This window comes from Aquila chrysaetos, chromosome 19 (genome assembly GCF_900496995.4).
Source record: "Aquila chrysaetos chrysaetos chromosome 19, bAquChr1.4, whole genome shotgun sequence".
NCBI classification, from domain to species: Eukaryota; Metazoa; Chordata; class Aves; order Accipitriformes; family Accipitridae; genus Aquila; species Aquila chrysaetos.
This window is the reverse complement of record NC_044022.1, coordinates 5,645,779-5,663,399: the sequence shown is the minus strand read 5'-3', so window position 1 is coordinate 5,663,399 and position 17,621 is coordinate 5,645,779. Positions and strand designations below refer to the sequence as shown.

The 17,621-nt window shown below is 47.8% G+C and overlaps 1 protein-coding gene across 1 annotated transcript in view; it reads left to right on the top strand.

Moving 5' to 3' along the window:
• Positions 1-557: 557 nt before the first annotated feature.
• GTF3A (general transcription factor IIIA) overlaps positions 558-17,621 on the top strand; it is a 68,706-nt gene continuing 51,642 nt past the window's right edge. Inside the window, exons 1-2 of the mRNA XM_030043263.2 lie at positions 558-642; positions 1,147-1,249. Of these exons, the coding sequence (XP_029899123.1) occupies positions 558-642; positions 1,147-1,249 (188 nt within the window). The remainder of the gene's footprint in view (positions 643-1,146; positions 1,250-17,621) is intronic.

Genomic DNA, 17,621 nt, shown 5'->3' with positions numbered 1-17,621 from the left:
AGGAGCAGGAGGGTAAATACAGTCATTTGCCCCGTCTCTGCGATGGGGAGAACCTAAAGAGATGCTCTTCGTTACGTAGGCACCCACGTTCAGGTGGAGACCTCCCGTCCCCTCCCCACGCTTCCCATGCTGTTGGGCTGGTTCGGCCCCGTGTTGGGAGCAGGATGAGGCCCCTCGGGGATGTAATGAGGAATCTCGCTGGCTAAAGCATGCCCACGGCAGGGAGGGAGGGCTGCTCTGACCTGCCTCCGGTCTAAGGCACCAGCTGGGCTGGGGCATTCTGGATAACTCTTTTGGGTACAAGTACATAAATTAGGCATTTAAGCTGTTTGTCAGGATTTGCCCCGGCTGGCACAGATTTACTTTCCCCCAGAAGTTTTCAGCCTGGGCAACCCTGACGGGCTGGTGCAGGAGGAGCCCACTGGCTCCCAGCTCATTTTGCCCCTGCGTTTTCTTCAGTCCTGGGTGAGCAGGCAAAGAGGGGCACAGCGGAGCAGGGAGGGAAAAGCATCTCAAGTGCTAGCAGAGGAGCTCCAAAGCCTTGTTTCTCTTGGGCCATGGCCACTCACGCTCTTCCTACAGAATACCTGCCATCACCAGTCTCTAAGCCCTTCACCCAGAGGCCAGGGCAGCTTCAGGAGGGTAAGTGGGGCGTAGCCTGGCCTTTCTCCTTGATCAGAAGAAAATACGCGTCTGCCTCCTTCCTCCCACCACCTCCACTATGAAACAGAATCACAGCAATTTCCCCTGACAAGACGGATGAGTGGGTTTTCAGAAGCAGGGCTGTGTGCGGCATCACGCCCTATTATGGCTGCTACTACATCAGCATCTCCCCCCTGTTGGGCTATTTTGTCTAGTTATCTCCCAGCACTGAAATCATCCAGTAATGCTTTAAGACTTCATGAATTTTAAAATAGCTGCTGCCATCAACCTGTTCCATGCGCTTCAGTTCAGGAGCCGCAGATCCCTAGACAGAGATAGGGATGTTTTCTTCAAAAGGCTTTATGGATGTCCCCTTGTTTTCTGCCCTGCTGAAGCAGCTGGGACCCAGGCTGCTTCCTTGCTGCCTCTTGCCAGGGTCTTGGCTATCAGCACACGGGATGGTCAGTGCCGCAGGTCCATGCTGTATTTCTGTGGTTTGTTCAGATGAAGGACCGTGGACGAGATGGACCGTGGACAAGAAGGACCACGTTCACACTGTGGGCAAGAGCTGGGTTCCAGCTTCAGACAGGGAGCAAAAGCGGTCGAGGTTTGGATGGACGGATGAGTGGAAATAAATCTGCATCCCATGCTTGGGCCTCCTAGAAAACAATTTTAGTCCTGGGGGACTTTCATAGCTTTTGGTGAAGCTGCTGCTTATTTAGGAAGGTCTGAATAGGTTCGGGATAAAGTCCTTTAGGGAAAGTTGACCTTTTGCAGCAGTTGTTGCACTTGGCATGTGACTGCTGGTGATTCACACTGGTGAGACGGCACGATCTCTTCAGTTGCTCCTAAAGCCAGGATCCAAAGCCAGTTGTCCTTCTAGGAGCAATATCTCCTGGGGTGATGCTGTCGCTGCATCACTGCACTGAGGCACATGCAATCCTACAAAGAGCTGTCTTCCCGAGGTACCTTCAGAGTGACATCCCTGAAAAGCTTATTATGAGTTAGAGCATGGCTCACAAAACAGCAGCTCAGCTTGGATTTGGGGTAATTATTGACAATTCAGACTTCCAGAAAACCCCGTTGATTCTCACACTCGCTCTTCCACCGCTCTCCTCTTTCCACCTGTCTAAAAAAAGGAGAAAGCAATGCCTTTTTATTGAAAATGGTTTTGAGATAATCGGTTTATGAAGGTTTCTTACTACATTCATTGCTTGATGCTTTTGACTGAAAGAAGTATAAATGCATATTGTGACTTATTATGCCAGTGTATATTGTGGAGCATAACCAGTTATGTACTATCTTCCCACAGTACCAAAAGAAAAATTAGGATACAGAAACTAAGCATCCATTTCGCTGGCCTATGATACTTGATTTACAATTCAAAAACTATGTAGTAAAGTTTGCATAATGATTCTAGAGCTCCATAGATGTTACAGCTGCCGTTTTTAAAAATGCACTTGGTTGGTTGCTAGCCGTGTTTTCCTTTCTTGACTGAACATAACCACCCATAGGAGAAGTCCTCACCCGGAGGCCCTCATGGTGTGAGCTGCTGTGTATAGGTGGCTGCTTTAGCCCCACGCCTCATCCTTTGGGCTTTGCTGGGTAAGTGCTTGGGCAAAGGCATCTGCCCAGGCTTGTGGGGTCATCGTTCAGCAAACTCCATTTTGCTCTTGGTCTGTGCAGAATATTGCCATTAAAATGTATCTGTCCAGGAAATTGCGCAAGGTTATTTGTCAACCTGCATTACCAGGAAGCGGTAATTAATTCTTGAAGCTGGAATATTTCTCTTCTAAGGTATTTGGCTCTTTCCCCGTTACTAAAAACATCCTCTTCTCAGGTTTCAAATGGTCGTTGTAAACATTTCATAGTAATTTCCCCCCCTTGGGATGGTAATCCAATATCAGCAAATATTGTTTCTGGGAGCAGCTCTGAGAAGAGGGGACTAAACTCTCCCCCGGCTGGGGCAGTGAGGTGAATTACAAACTCCGGTCCTGCAGCTGATACTTCCTTCCCCTCCTGCAAACAAATCCCAGCGCAGGCAAAGCGATGTGCTTGTTGTCTGGGGCTCACAGCCCTGAAACCTTCCAGGAGCCTTTAAGAACACGGTTTGATCCGAACCATGCTCAGCGAGCAGATTTCCCACTGATACCATTTCTTTCGATATTAAAAAGTCAAAGGTCTCTTTAACCCTAGGAGACAGAACTGGCAGAAGCCCGAGGAGTGCAGAGATCTCGGAGAAACCACAGCGACAGCAGCGTGCTGTTGGCAGCCCCATAGGGTCTAAAGCAGCTAAGGAGGTGTTGCCTACCAGTAACGCAACAGCAGGCGATAAATATGGATGCGATTAGGCTGATTTGGGTGAAAATAGGTGAGTTGCATTCAGCTGCTGGGAAGGAAAAAGCCTGGCTGTCACCCCATCGTGCCTGGCGCCAGTGATGGGGGCAGCTGCCCCCCCAGCCCCCAGGAATTAGCCCTGGGTCCTGCCCTCACCTGAACCGAGACATCTCAGCAGCTTCCGAGCAAAGCATCCTCTACGGACCGTGAAGAGAAGGAGGCACATCTGACCATTTTGCTCCTTCACAGGGAGGAATCACCCTGCGTGAAGCCCCCATCTTGGGTGGCCCCCCCTTAGTCTGTGCACCCCAGCAATAAGGAGACAAGTCCATGGTCCAGATTTACAGTATTTCGTCATTCTTCACCATCTCTGAGCAGCCACATTTCCTCCACCCACCTCTAAACTGAGTTGGGAAAAAGCTGGCCTGGGCTTTAGACATGAAGTAACCACTCCGTCAGCACAGGCAGGAGGGACATTTGAGGATTTTATATCAGAACTATGATTTTTTTTACCCTTTCTCTCACCCCTTCATGTCTCAGACAGCGTATAGAGGCTAAACCAGAGAGCTTTGTTTGGGTTTATTGCATTCTTCAAGGTGCCCAGTATCCCATTCAAGTGGCAATGTCCCTGCAGACTAAGGGTGCTTAAAACACAGCGTTGGTCAAGAGGGAATTTTTCCATCTGTCCAAGTGCTGCTCACATAGGCCTATTAAAAGACCTCCTAATGGACCATTTTGTGGCTGTTGCACAACAAGGCTTTGGCTGTTATTTAGAATGTGCAGATGAGCTACAGCACCTGCTCTGTGCTGGGGGCTCCCCATCCCTCGGCCACCCAATGTAGGGAAAGATGCCGTATAATATTAAGGAGGGCCTCAAGAAAGCACTGGTGCTTCTGGAGTGAGCACAAGCAGGTGCAATTCTGAAGGTGGGTTTGACTCCATTTTCCTTTCAACAGGTACCAGCGAGTGATTTGCTATTAAAAAGATATATAAAATGTCAGATCTGGAGTTTTATGTAGTTTTCCGGCACATAGCAAATGGATGCAGATGGAATGTGACTTCTGGAGTCCCTTTAGTATTTAAATAGGAAGATGCAAACGTAAGAAGTAATCTGAATCTCACGTGCCTATGTCATGCCAATGATCTTGGCGTAGAAGAGCCTATCTAGAATTAAGGGCTATTGATAGGAGGCAGAGGTCTGTGCTAATTCGGGCTCACACCTTGAAGATAAAATAAGCGTTTGATTGTTGAGGTGACTGCTAATTTTAGCTCTGGTTTTGAATAATGGAATAGCGTTATTGGTCTGATGTAAAACTGTGCATATTTCTTATGCAAAATTGCCATCTCAGTAGTGAAACAGCCTACTTTGATTTTGCCTAGATACTAAAGAACAGAGCACAATAAATATGCATGCAATTAGGCTAATTTGAGTGCACAAAGAGGTATTGCCTAATATAGCTAAAATTCCAAGAACTGATGCATCAGATGCGATGAATTGTTTTCCCTGGCTTTGGATTGTTTCAGGGATTTCTGAGCAAGATTGCTTAGAAGATGTTATAGTCCATTTGCCTTTGTTAATCAGATGTTCAGATACGAAGCTGATAAAATACAAGCAAGACCTGAAGCAGAACCGAGTTATTTTAATCTGGGCAATGAGCTGTCTTGCTGCCTGCATCATCCTCTCGCACAGTAAGGGGAAAACACAGGAGGAAACTGGCACTTTCATGGGTCCACCTTCACGTGGACACAGCAGAGAAGGAGAGGTAAGGAGAGGTCACTTCTCCTCCCCGCCACGCTGCACAGACACGTGCTTCCGAGCTGTACAAAGGGAGCTGGTAATTGTAAAAGCTTCTTACTTACGTGGAGGTAACACGGTGGGCTCCACCTTTCACTGCTTGTGCCCTCCTTGGTCTTCAGTGTCCTCCTAGAAGGGAGCTGAGCTGGGGGACGTGACTTATAGCCATGGGGGAGGCTTCCCCTGGCAGTCGACTGTCAGTCTCCTCGCTTGTGCCTATGCTGCCAGCTGAAAGAGGGCTGGTGACTAAATCCCAGTCCCAGGGCCCAGTGGACTGGTCCATATCCACTCTGCTTAAAGCTAATTGTCCCTAGATTATGTAGGTCTACATAAAATAGCATTCAGTCTTGGGTCTCTTCTGGGCCCTCTGGGATACTCAGGTCCCTAATGACAATTTTTTCCCTTTTACAGTTTTTCCCCCCCTGCAGTTCACAATATCCAAAATTATTTGAAAGCTGTGTTTGAGCCCACGAGAGTGGTATTTTTATAATGCAAAACAGGCTTTGTGTTGTCTTGCACGAGGCTTGTGGAGGCATTTTAGGGTGCAATGCGTGACACGGTCCTGTTAAAGGTCATGTGGGAGGACCCTCGCACCACCCTGTCCACGCTGTCTTTTGGGGACAAGTTGGGGAATGAGTTGTTCCCAGAGCAGTGCCTGGGCACTGGCTCGGAGGGAGCTGGTTGGGGCCACCCAAGGCAGAGCAAGGCAGTGAGCTGTCGGCTGGAGCGGGTGGTCAGAGGTCCACCACAGAGGTCTGCTCCATGACCCTCCTTCAGGCCCCCGAAGAGACAAACCTGTTCACTCCAGTGAAGACCGGGCTTTTTCTGTATAGCTTGCCACTAACATGGAGAGTTTGGCTCCATTTTTTTGTCGTTCCCCTTCATGTAAGTGCAGGCTGGTTTTAGAACTCTCCTAAGCCACCTCTTTGCCAGACCACCCAAACCCGTGTCCCTCAGCATCTCCTTGCAGATCATACGCTCTAGGCCACCGACCATCTTGGCAGCACTCCAGCGGACTTTCTCCAGTTTCTCAATGACCTCTTGAACTGGGGGTCCCAAAGTGGGACAACATTTCTGGGGCAGCCTCACCAACGTTGAGTAGAAAGGGAATAATAACTACCCTCCGACCACCAGTCACATTGCTCCTAACACATCTCCAGTATATGGTTTGCCTGACTCGCATTAAATTCTCACTGAAGTCTCATAGTAAAGCCCAGATCCTTTCCTGCATGGCTGTTATGTAGGCAGTAGGATGCCATCCTACAGCAACGCATCAGCTTTGCACTGCTCCTGTTGAACTCTGAGGAGTTTCTATTGACACAAGTCCCAAGTTTCTCAAGGTCCCTCTGGATTGAAGCTCTACCAGCTCTGCCAAATGGAGCTGGATGTCATTGCTTCTAATCTATTACCATCTGTAAATGTGCTGAAAGTGCCCTCTGTGTCATCAGCCTGGTGACTGATGAAAATATTGAACAATATCAGCTCCCGTGTCATTCCCTGGGGTCCTCTGTTCATTACTGGTTGCCAGATGGCCCATCACAACATCGATTACTATTCTTTGACCTAATGGTCCAGCTAATTTTCAGTCCATCTAACAGTTTGTTCATCCAACTCATGTTTGCTCAGGTTTTGCATGAAAATGCTGCAGGAGACCTTCCAGTTGTCAGAGCTGTCCCTGATCACCATGAATTTCTGATGATGGACAGCAGCCATGAAGTCACATCGGCACCCTCAGGTGAATCCCATCGGCTCACCTGGATCTGAATACTTACAGTTTCTCTAGGTAGACCTTCATTTCTTGCTCCTCCCATTGATTGTTCCTTTCCTTCCCAAATCATGCTGGACATGTGCAGGTGTGGGAGTAAGCTTTGCCAGTGAAAACATATGCAAAAAAGGCATTAAATGCTTTGGGGTTTTGCCTATTATCTGTCAGTGGGTTGTCTCCCCCATTCACTGGTGAACCCACAATTTCTCCACATTTCCTTTTGCTGCTAACGTATGTGTAGCATCCCTTCATGTTTCTCTTTGCCCTTGCCAGCCTAAGCTCCAGCTGGGCTTTGTCCTTTCTGATTTCATCCCAGGGTGAATGAACAATGCTTACATGCTCCTTTTGGTTGCTTGCCCACGTTTCCAATTGTCGTTATCTCTTATTCTGCATGTCAGTTAATTGAGGAGATACTTGCTTAGACAAACTCCTGGTCTTTCTGCGCAAGGGGATGGTTTGCTCCTGAGCTGTCGTTTTCATACCCCTTGGGCCACAGTTACTCTTCTCTGACCTCCCAGGCCTTCAGCTGGGCTTAGGGCAGCAGGTCAAAAGCATTCCTCTTTGGGATCCCACCTCCAGACTGCAATCCCCCACCCGTTTGCGCTTTGGGCCCATGGCACCAGCTCAGATCTCACCTCACTTCTGAGAACGCGGGCTTAGTGGTGAGGAGCCCTCCTGCCCTCAGGCATTTCCACAGCTCCGCTCCCTCTCTGCAGGGCTTGTCTTCTCTCCTCCGTGTCAGCTGTAGAGAAGACAGACGAATAATGGATTTAAGCTGCAGCATGGGGATTTAGGCCAGAAATTTGGAAATAATTTCTAAGGGTCTGGACAGTTAACTCTGGAAAAGGAGCACAGCAATCCCATAAAATCTCACCCTTCGGAATTTTTAAGAACAGTCTAGAGATATATATAAAAAAGAAGAAAGAAGACAGCAGTGGGGCTAGGTGTTCCTGCTCTGGGGCTGGCAAAGCTGGACGCGTTCCTGAGCCCTGCTCAGCCCCAGCTTTCTGTCATCTCTTCGATGTACCGTCTTCTTTGTTCAGCTGCGAGTCTCTGCCCATTTCAGCTCCTTCCTCCACATCCCCTGGTCCTCAAGGCCCCCCCCCCCCCCCCCCCCGACCCTCACATTTTCTGGGCTAGAGAAATGCATTTCATTCCTTCACTATCAGGAGCTCCATCTCTTCATGGCTTGAAACACGCTGGAGCCACGCTAGTGGGTGCCTGTGAGAGCATGACCTCCTTGGAGAAATGGCCTGTTATCCTCCCCGGGGGGGCTGAAGGCTGCCCGCCGACCCATCAGCCGGCCTTCCCGGAGCACCCGGCGAGACGCAGGGAGGGTGTGCTGCTGAGCGTGAAAGGGATCTGGAAAAATAAACCACAAAAAGTCTCCTCCCAGCACGGCTGCTCCCCCCCGGCGTTGGGATTATCGCTGGGGGGGGGATGGATGTGGCACCCTCCCTCTGGCAGCTGGAGCTGCTCCCATCTAGGGGGGAACCCAAACCCTCATGCATGACCATCAGCTGCGACTTGGACGCTGCCGAGGGGCATTTTTAAATGACTTAATTTAGAGAATCACTCAGCAAATACCAGCAGAAATCAGGTATAATTGTCGTAATTTCCACTCTCGATAGTAACTCCTTTTTGGTCCCCCCATGTTGAAAAGCAACAGAGCTGTGGTCTGTGGTCCTGCGGTCGGGACGCTTTCTCCATCTCCACTTCAGCAGCGTGCCACGGAAAGGTTGAACCGCCTCATCAATCCTTACCGAATGCGGGATGCGGGGCTCTGCGCTCGCTGGAGGGGGAAGCCCTGGGGCTCAGGGTGCAGCTCAGCTCCCCAGGGGGGGCTCCAAGGGCTGCCCCCACCCGCGCTGCACACCCTCCTCTTCCCCAAAATCTTCGGCCGAGCCCGGGCTGAAGCTCTTCACTTCAGCGTGCGCATCTCTGGGAAAAAGTGGCATCTAATCACGTTGACCCTTCCCCAGCCCTCCCGCAGGTCAGGTTTACCCCACGGGGGCCACAGTTAAGGAGACTCGCTGCCATCCCAAGTCACAAATCGTTATCTCTCCCCCAGTTACCTAAAGCCAGTTGTGATAAAAGCAAAACCAACCCCAAACCTCCACATTTCCTAATGAAATCAACCTATTCCTTGGTGAGCTTGTGCAATCTGCAGTTTCACAGGTCTTCAAAAGTGGTTTATAAAAATATTAACTCACGGGTGTTCACTGCTTTGTTTTGGTTCCCAGTGAACGCTCAGGATTTGCTGCAAAACCGTAAGCAAGGTGGGATCTAGTTTTGGGATGGTATTTTGCACATTGCAAAGGGTGAGGGAAAGGAAGATGATTTTTTTTTTGTGGGGCAAATATTGTACATATAACAGCATGCACTCAAGAAAGGAAATTATGGACCCTACAACACAACTGTGCTAATAGTTTATAGCATTTAAACAGCATTTATAATGGGGAAACCTCCAGAGGCCTCCTGCAGTTTGTCAATACCAATTTTTGTCCTAAGGACACTTTAGAGCAGCAAGCTTCTTAACGAACGTTTCCGAAAGCAAATGGAAACTCTGAAAACTTATGTTTCTTATATTTCCTTTCTGCTCCTGATCGTAAAGTCTGTGTAACATATCCACGAGCAGGTAGACTGAGAGAAGATTTTATTACTGACAAACACTGACAGTGTTTCTCCTGCCTGAATAATAAAGACAGATTGGCATAGCCATTGCTGCTGCTCTCAAGAAAACGCAGCGTTCCTCACCAGAAATCAAAAGCAAGCCAAACTTCTTTTCTTATTCATTTTTCTAAATTATTTCTAATGTCGTATACTTTTGTGTTCACAGTACAAGTCCCATGGTGTGGCTTTTACTTAAAAACCCTTGGCTCATGGAGATGAATCTCTCCTGTCATTCAAGACAAATTTCTAGCCTTCACATGTGAAAAGAAAAGTGATGGGCTATGATCTAATGTGACCCAAAGGCTCAGAAAATGAGAGGGCATCCTCAGCAACAAAGCTTGTTTTTCAAATTGTATGATTTTTAAATCAATCCACTGACGCGGAGACAGAAGGAGGAAGGAGGGAGGATGGCTTGCGGTGATTTTTCTCCCTTCTCCAGCTTTTCTGTACTTTAAGAGAATGGCCGTGCAATCCGTGGGAGTGAGCTGGGGAAAGCGGTGTCAGCAGAATTCAATGGCTCATGGAAACCTGGGAGCTGCGGCTCTTGAGAGGACCCTCCTGGGAGCTCCGGAGAGGGGCCGGCTGTGCTTTTGGAAAGGAAGCGCTGGTTACCGTACATCATCCGCTTGCTTTCCTGTTACCCTTTTCTTCCTCCAACAAACGCTTCAAGGTTTGTTGAGCCCCTTGATCCATCCCTTATGCTCAGAGAAAATATTGCTCGTTGAGGACTCGGACAGCTTTGTTTAATCTTCCCGGGGCTGTGCTTGGAGGCTTGAGCAAGTTGTTATTAGCAACAGCTCTAATTTGAACCAGGCCCTTGTTGCCATCAATCAACACCGGGCAGAGGGAGAGCCAAAGCAGACAGCCGTCCCTGCCCGTCCCTGCCCTCGTCCCTGTCGCCGCACCCCTCACCGGGGTGCTGGGTCCCCTCTTTGTGCCGGGACGGGGAGCAGCACCCCTCCAGCCCGGGCAGGATTAGGTGCCCCATCCTCCCGTCGTCCCCAAACGTGAGCTGTCGGGGTGGTGGGGTTGGCTGCGTAGGTTGGTGTGGGGTTTTTTTCTTCCTGGAGAAGGAGGTGAATGGAGGAGCTGATGGGTCAGCGGTCAATTGGGTTTGTTTCTGCTGCAGGAGCCTAAACGGGTGACGGATGGTCCAGCCGGGCAGGAGGGATGTGCTGTCATCCCGCGCTCCCTCTGAGGGAAGGGCTTTCAAGAGGGCAGCCTCTGGGAACCTTCTGGAAGGACGAATCGTTTGCACACATCCATGGGGACATCCTCCGCACCCGCTCAGTCCCGACACCAAGGCTTGGGAAGCGCCAGGTTTACTCGGACCTTCGTGCTCTGGCCCTGCGTGCCTCCCAGTACAGCCTCAAAGTGCTGGCTGACATTTATTTTTTTCTTCAGAAGCCCCAGTTGCGTTAGGCAATCTCAAACGCCGTGTTTCCAACTCCTGTGTGCTTGAGTCCTCCTCCAGAGCCACCGCTGATATGTAGCTGCTGCCTGGTTTTGGCAGGGCTGGGCTTAATGCCTGTGGAGCCCAGACTTGCCTCCTTCTGTCAGTAGGACACGGTGGCCCATACGTCTGGGCTGCTTCGGTTTGCCCTCCAGAAATTTCCGCCGGTCAGATGAGGAGAGAATGTAATTTGCTGATTTAATTTCCCACAGATTACTCTGAAGACACCAGTCAAGTTGCAGCCGGCTCGCGGCTTTTAAGAGAAGTGCTAGGACATTTCTGCTGCGTGGCTGCTGATGCTCAGCTGAGCCTGGGAAGCTGGGAGAGAGGGCGAGATAAACCGGGAAATGCTGCCGTGGTATTTCACCATCATTGCTTTGCAGAGGCAAACACCACACACCCTCCGACCTCATTTCCTAGCTCGTCTGCCCGCTGCAAATGCCCTGCGAGGACATCACGTTTGATGAGTGGCAGGGGGAGAAACTTTTTCAGTTGTCATGCTCCCCTCTGCCATCCTCCGCTGACTGAGCTGATGCCAAGAGCAAGCGGCGATGATGGGACCGGCGACCACAGATGTAGGGGGGGGGGGTGTGTGTCGGTTCCCGGCGCTCTCCACCCTCTGTCCTTACACAAGCATTGGGAAAGATGTTTGACGCAAACATTTTCCACTTAAAGCAATGAAACAGAGTCTTGATGACATCATTTGCCAAGGAGCTGCAGATAAACAGCTTTTTTTTTGCTTTATTTTTTCTTTTTTTTTTCTTTTTTTTTTTCTTTTTTTTTTTCTTTTTTTTTTCCCCCAGAATGGGGCTACAGGTTGTTTTCCTCCTACCCGACCCAAGCATACCGCACGCTGACACCGCGCTCAGCGCCGGGGGAGCCGAGGGTGCTTGGGGCCCAGAGGGTGTGATCAGCGCCGTAACGGCTATGCCGTGCATCTCGCCTGGTTGGTAATATCGGTAATAACACGGCTGGTATGCCGATACACCCACACGTTGCAGGAGGATTTGGCTTTCCTTCCTCCTTGTAAGAAGTGCAAGCAACTGGTCGAACTGGACGGTCAAACCTGCTTCAGTCTGCTTCTGTTTGCAAAGCAAAACCTCCCAAACCTCCACACAACCCACGGGAAGAATAATTAAGTGAGAGGAATGGGTCAAGGGGCCCTGGGAAGGTACTTTTCATAGCTTTTACCTTCCACCCGTTGAAACTCCGATGCTCCTAAGTGGATGTTTTGCCTTTCCAACATCCAGGCAACTTTGGTATTTGAGCTGCTAAAGTGAGAGCCAAGTACTTTCCAAAATGGTAGCGAAGTGCTTTGGTTGCCCTGGGTTGCTCGGCTTCCCTGCCTGCTTCGCTGAGCAGCCAGCCCGTGAGCTGTGATGCCAAACCTTTCTGGGTGCAATGCCTTTAATCCCCAAGGCCCCTGCTACGCCTTGCAGAGAGATGTTCTGATGGTGTTGCATCATTCCTGAAAATTGTTCTCTGTAATAAGGGCAGAATTATATCTTAGAGCATGAAATCTTACCACTCCTCAAGACAGCTTGAAAGGTAAAGCATTATTTTATCGACTGTGGTATCTGACCTTCAGAAAGCACACAAGGTTGTACCGGAGGAAAAAGCCACCGTGAAGACCTATGTGCCAAAATGAAGGTTTTATTACAAATGTGTACCTACATCTTCTGTAAAGATTTATTTTTGTATAGACATAGATAAATTTCAGTTTGCGCTTAATGTGCTTTCTCATTTTTTATTATTTTCAGATTACTCCCACATACAGTCTGATAGCTATGCCGTGTCTTCTTGCAGTCACTGGCTGACTGCATCATGAGCATCTCTGTTGTGTTCACAGCCATGCGTAGAAAGGAACTGAAAAGTCAGAGTTTGACACAAAGAGAATGTCAGAGGATGGGTACATAGGTCAACTCTTTCTTTTTCTTTTTTTTTTTTTTTTTTTTTTGTGAAAACTGCCTTTATTTTTCAGGAACAGCAAAGTGGTACTGTTTCTTTTATAAAAGTACAAGTAAAAACAATTTCACTGATTATGGTTAAGAATGAGACCTGAGAAAAACAACCTGTAAGTATAAACCTGTTTTTATGCTACTGCTCATTTCACAAAAGCTTGCTGAGTCAGGTGCTCTTTCTGGCAACCTGAGGGGGAGAGGGATTACATATTCCACACCAAGATGACAGAAAATGCTTTAAATGTTTAGCTTGGTTTTTGTTTGTTTGTTGGGTTGGGGTTTTTTTTTGAGAACAACTAAATCTTCATTGATTTTTCCTGTAGATCAAAGCTGAGCATGTGTAACTGGAAAGAATAGCCCCAGGGAGAGCAGAAAAAAGAAATGCATGACACTTTACATTGATTTAGCCATTATGTTCTACTGGACAAATGGAATATAGCAAGAAGAGCCATTACACATCGTTGTTCCCAAAGGTGGCCTTGATATTTGCAAGTACTTAAACACAATTACAGCTTTAAGTAGAGTAGCAAGTGGTAGAGCTTTGCCCTTCCCTCTTTACCTTTTAAGTCATAGAATTACACACAGTGCTTCTTAGTCATCCAAAGGATGTCACAGAGGTGGGCAAAGCATCCTATGTTCCTTTTTTACAGGGGAAGTACTAAAAGGGTGGAGAGAAAAAACCCTAAGCAGATACAAAGAAGAAGGAGGAAGGCTTTTCCATGCAGAAGAGATGCTCCTCTGCGTTTTACTGGCTGCCGGCAGCTGAACTTTCCAAAATCCTCTAACTCCCAATTCCTGGGGAACACACTCAAGTTACTGCCTGAGGCACCAAAGAGGAAGTCAGGGTTTGAATTGGGGTTTGCTGTTTCCAGCTTCACATTTTGGGCAGTGAAAAATGACCAAATCAGCCAGCTGCTGAAAAATCTCTCCTAAACAGAAGGAAATGTTATATGAGGACTACTTAAAATCCACCCAGTGATTTTAGAGAAAGAGTTGCCACCAACAGATTCTCATCTTCCTTTTTGTTCCCAATGGAGAAGGGACAAACTCAAGTTGCCTTTGACTGGATAAAAATATATTCGGGGTCAGGGATGGGAAACACTGCACACATCTCCTTAAAGAGCAATACATTTGCTTTCAGCCCAGAAAACCTGGTAAGTCCTATTTAGGACTGAATCACTGCTTCTCAAACTTTTATGCACATACCCTCACCCCTATTTGTACTTTTTGATTCATTTGCGGGCTTTCAACCCTATTCTAGTTCCAGGATCATGAGCAGCTTCATATCCTACTTCATGTGATCACGAACCCCTTTTTGGATCTGGAAGTCTAAGGATATGTCCCTGTACTGAATATCCAAAGTCTGCATGGTTTTGTCCGTACTGCTAAATACAGTGGAGACTAGACTAATATTTCTGGAGACTAAACACTGCCAGAGACAGACCCCCAGCCTCACTGCCATGCTGCCCTGGGTGTTCACCCTGCTCAGGGCTAGTCCTTCTGTAGGAGATTTCTCTTGGAAAGGGCTTGTTGAAGAGATCCAAATGGAGCAGGGAGCGAGCTCAAAGCGTGGACAACTGTGTGGGTGATCCAGCGCTTGAGCTCTCTCCCTGGCTCTCTTTTACTCAGTAGTGTACATGCAACCTTTAAGACTTTACACTTTAAGTTCTTACACTTTTAGTCCACTTGTTTATGGGTTTTTCACATAAACAAGTGTGGGCCTTGGCCAGCAAAGACACCTGTTTCTTAGACAAAGGTAGCAAGTTCTTACTCTTGTAAGCTCCCTTGTACAGGGTGATGGATGTAGACAACCTGTGCTAAGTGTAGCCTTGTAAGAGTCACTTGTGCTTGAGAGAAAGTACCACTGGGGTTCAACTTCTGTGTGGTATGCAAAGGAAAGGGATGGAAGTCAGAGGACAAGGGAAGACCCAGATGACCACCTGTCCCATCTCCTGATTGACCCTATTCAACCGTGCCCCTTCTCTGTAGGCTATACTTGAGAAGGAAAGGATAGATGGATGGATGGATGGATGGATGGATAGATAGACAGACAGACAATCTGTTTGATGTGTTAATTGCCTGAACTGCTCTGTTCCCTGGGTTGCTTTCTGTCCTTCTTAGCAAATCTTTAGAACAGAGCAGTGGAAAAACTGAGCTAGAACTGTCAGAAACATGGCAGAAAATGGGAAGGGCTAAGATAATGTCAAGTCATGGTCACGTTGGTCACTGTTGCCTTTGAGGTTGAAAGGGATACCACCAAATACATGGTATGAGTACAGGAATGCCTGGATCTAGTCTCCAGGACTTTCTGTCTTGTGGGCAAGACCCACCAAAGTCCATTTGACTCGATAAAATCCGTAATTGCTGTCCACGGCACTATCTCATACGTCCAGGGCAGTATCTCATGCATCCACCGTTTGGCTACCAGTACTTCCGCAGGTATTTCCCTGCAATACACCTGCACTGCACACTTGCCCCCTCTCTTTTCCTGACACCCTCTCTCCATAAGCAAGGCATGAGGACTGTACCTTTGCTAAAACAGTACCTGCTCCGTTCTGGGGACATTTACAGGGTAAGCATCAAGACCTTGGGTATCACCTCACCTTTGCTCAAGGACTTGAGGCCCTTGCCCGAGCCCCGTTGCAGGCATGCCTGTGCCTGGCCACGACCACTGCCGAGCCTTTTCTTTTGGTGCTCCCTGACAGCGAGGGCACGCACTCGGGACACAAAAATAAGAAGAGGCCAGGATCGTTTGACCTGTTTGCCGATGTGAAGTATTTGCAAATCTGCGGAACAGAGAGTCATCCTACGCTTTGTCCCCTTCAGTTAACCGCACTGGATCCTGTGACATCTTAGCTCACAGCTGTATAGGTATAGCCGAAGGGCTGCACGCTACCGAGCTGCTGCTCCTCTGCCACAGTCGTGGAATCCTGTTTTTGTTGGACCGCTGTGTGATAAAGGTTTCATTCACTCTGTAGTGCTGTTGTTCCCTTCCAAGTGGCTCTTATGTTTCCTCTCCCTTATTGCACTGCTGCAAGATCTTTATTATGAGGAGCTAAAATAGAACTAATTCATTGTTTGCTAACAACTCCAGTGTTTGTGAGGCAGCTGCACACTTACTCTCCATAAAATAAAGAATTCCCATCATTGTGGGCCTGGCTTGGCCCTCTCTGGAGCCAGTAGGATTTTGTTTTGATATGAATTAAGCCTCAGATGCTGAGACTGATATCAGTAAGTACAAAAAGAACAAGCCCAGCTTTCAGAAGTATTGTATAGGATAGACAGAAGCACAGTTGCTTCAGAGCTGGATATTGGGCATTCTGGTCAGCGGGGCTGATCTTGATGTTCACAGCCGTGGGCTGCCCTCCCAGAAGTGATGCTGTTAATTAGCACATATTTTGCCTGCCAGAAGCCAGTCTCTGCTGTAGAAGAGCCATAATGCAGTTCACGGGCAAGCAATTGTACCTGGTGTTTTATGAAACTAGTAAATTTATCATCACAACTCTCCTGAAAGGAGTATCGGGCAGGCAATGACAAAGCCAGAGGAATTGTCTGGTCTAATTCTGCAACCCAAAGTGCATGGCATAACTTTCACTGCAACTGATGGTTTTGGGGTGGGTTCCCTCTTCTGACAGCGTCGCCAGCTGTAATGTTCCTATGCCAAGCTATCAATCCCTGTTGATTCGGATGGTTGGCCACTGCTTTGTGCAGTGATCTCCTAAGTTTCCAGGCTGGCTTCCCAGGCTCCGCAATGTCCATAAATTCCAGATGAATGGCCTTTGTGGATATATAGTGGATCTGCTGCTTCTTTGACATTGGAGAGCAATTGTGCCTATGTTGGTTTATTGAATGATCTGAGAGCAGACCCTGTCAGTCTTGACTGCAATTGTTTCAAATAATTTAGTAAAGCTGACAAAGTTTTGGGAAGGCCATCTGGATTTCCATGAAGTTTGCAGTTATTTCATCAGACTCTAAGTTTACTTTACTGATTGCAAAGCAAGCCTGTTCATTGTTTTGACTGATTTGGTCTCGTTCACGAACAGCATGTGGTTTTGGAGAGGCGTCTAGTTTTTAAGGAATGCTCTGTGTTTCACAGCTTCTCTGCCTGGGCTGCGTCCTCCAGCCACTGTTACTAGACCCACACCAGTTCGCACGCAGCACCTAGGGAAATGACCCAGTGACTTTCGGACAAGGAATCTGGCAAGGTTTTGTTCTCAGCTTCCCTGGTGCATCTCTGCCCACATGATTTTTTTTGCTGTACCTAAGTGTAATTGCAATAAATATCTGCTCAGGTATAAAACAATAACCTACCTCATAAAAGGTCTCTGGTTAAATTGCCCATGTTTGTGTGGGAGTGTTTTCTCTTCTGCGGGCGAAGAGTCCATATAAGGAGTAATAACACTGAAGAATCTGTTAAAGAAAAATGTTTATTGAAGGTTTACTATTTCACAGGTTTTACTGTAGAATCATTTACGCAAAGCTGTGAGTCACAAGCTGAAGTTCAGTGTCTGAAATTGCTGGCAGGGTGAATGAATTTTGTGCATGACAAAGAGATCAGTAGTCTGCATGTATTACAGTTAATTCATAATTGCTTTAAAATCACATGACAAGTGATTATTATTAGGCCAGGAGCTGTTAAAATCAAGAACAAAAGAAGGCCAGAACCTGAAGCTATTTACTGCTACGTTTCTCCTTGAAGGTTTATGAAAGACGTCCTAAGCGGAAAGCACAATAAAAATCATCAGTGCCCCTTCCAACTGCTGCGATGTCAGTAAATTTGGCAGAAATGTCTGTGAAGTGCAACATTTACTCGTGGTACATGTCACAGGGACCTAGGCATAAAGACCCAAAATAGACAGGTCTTGACAGCAATAACTTCATTGTCCTGCCTTGATGGTTGAGCCTACCTAGCGAATTGACATGACTTCTGTCTATGGCTGCTCTGTCTCCTCTGCATCAGGGGTGTGCAATTTCTATTAATACAGACCTTCCTCT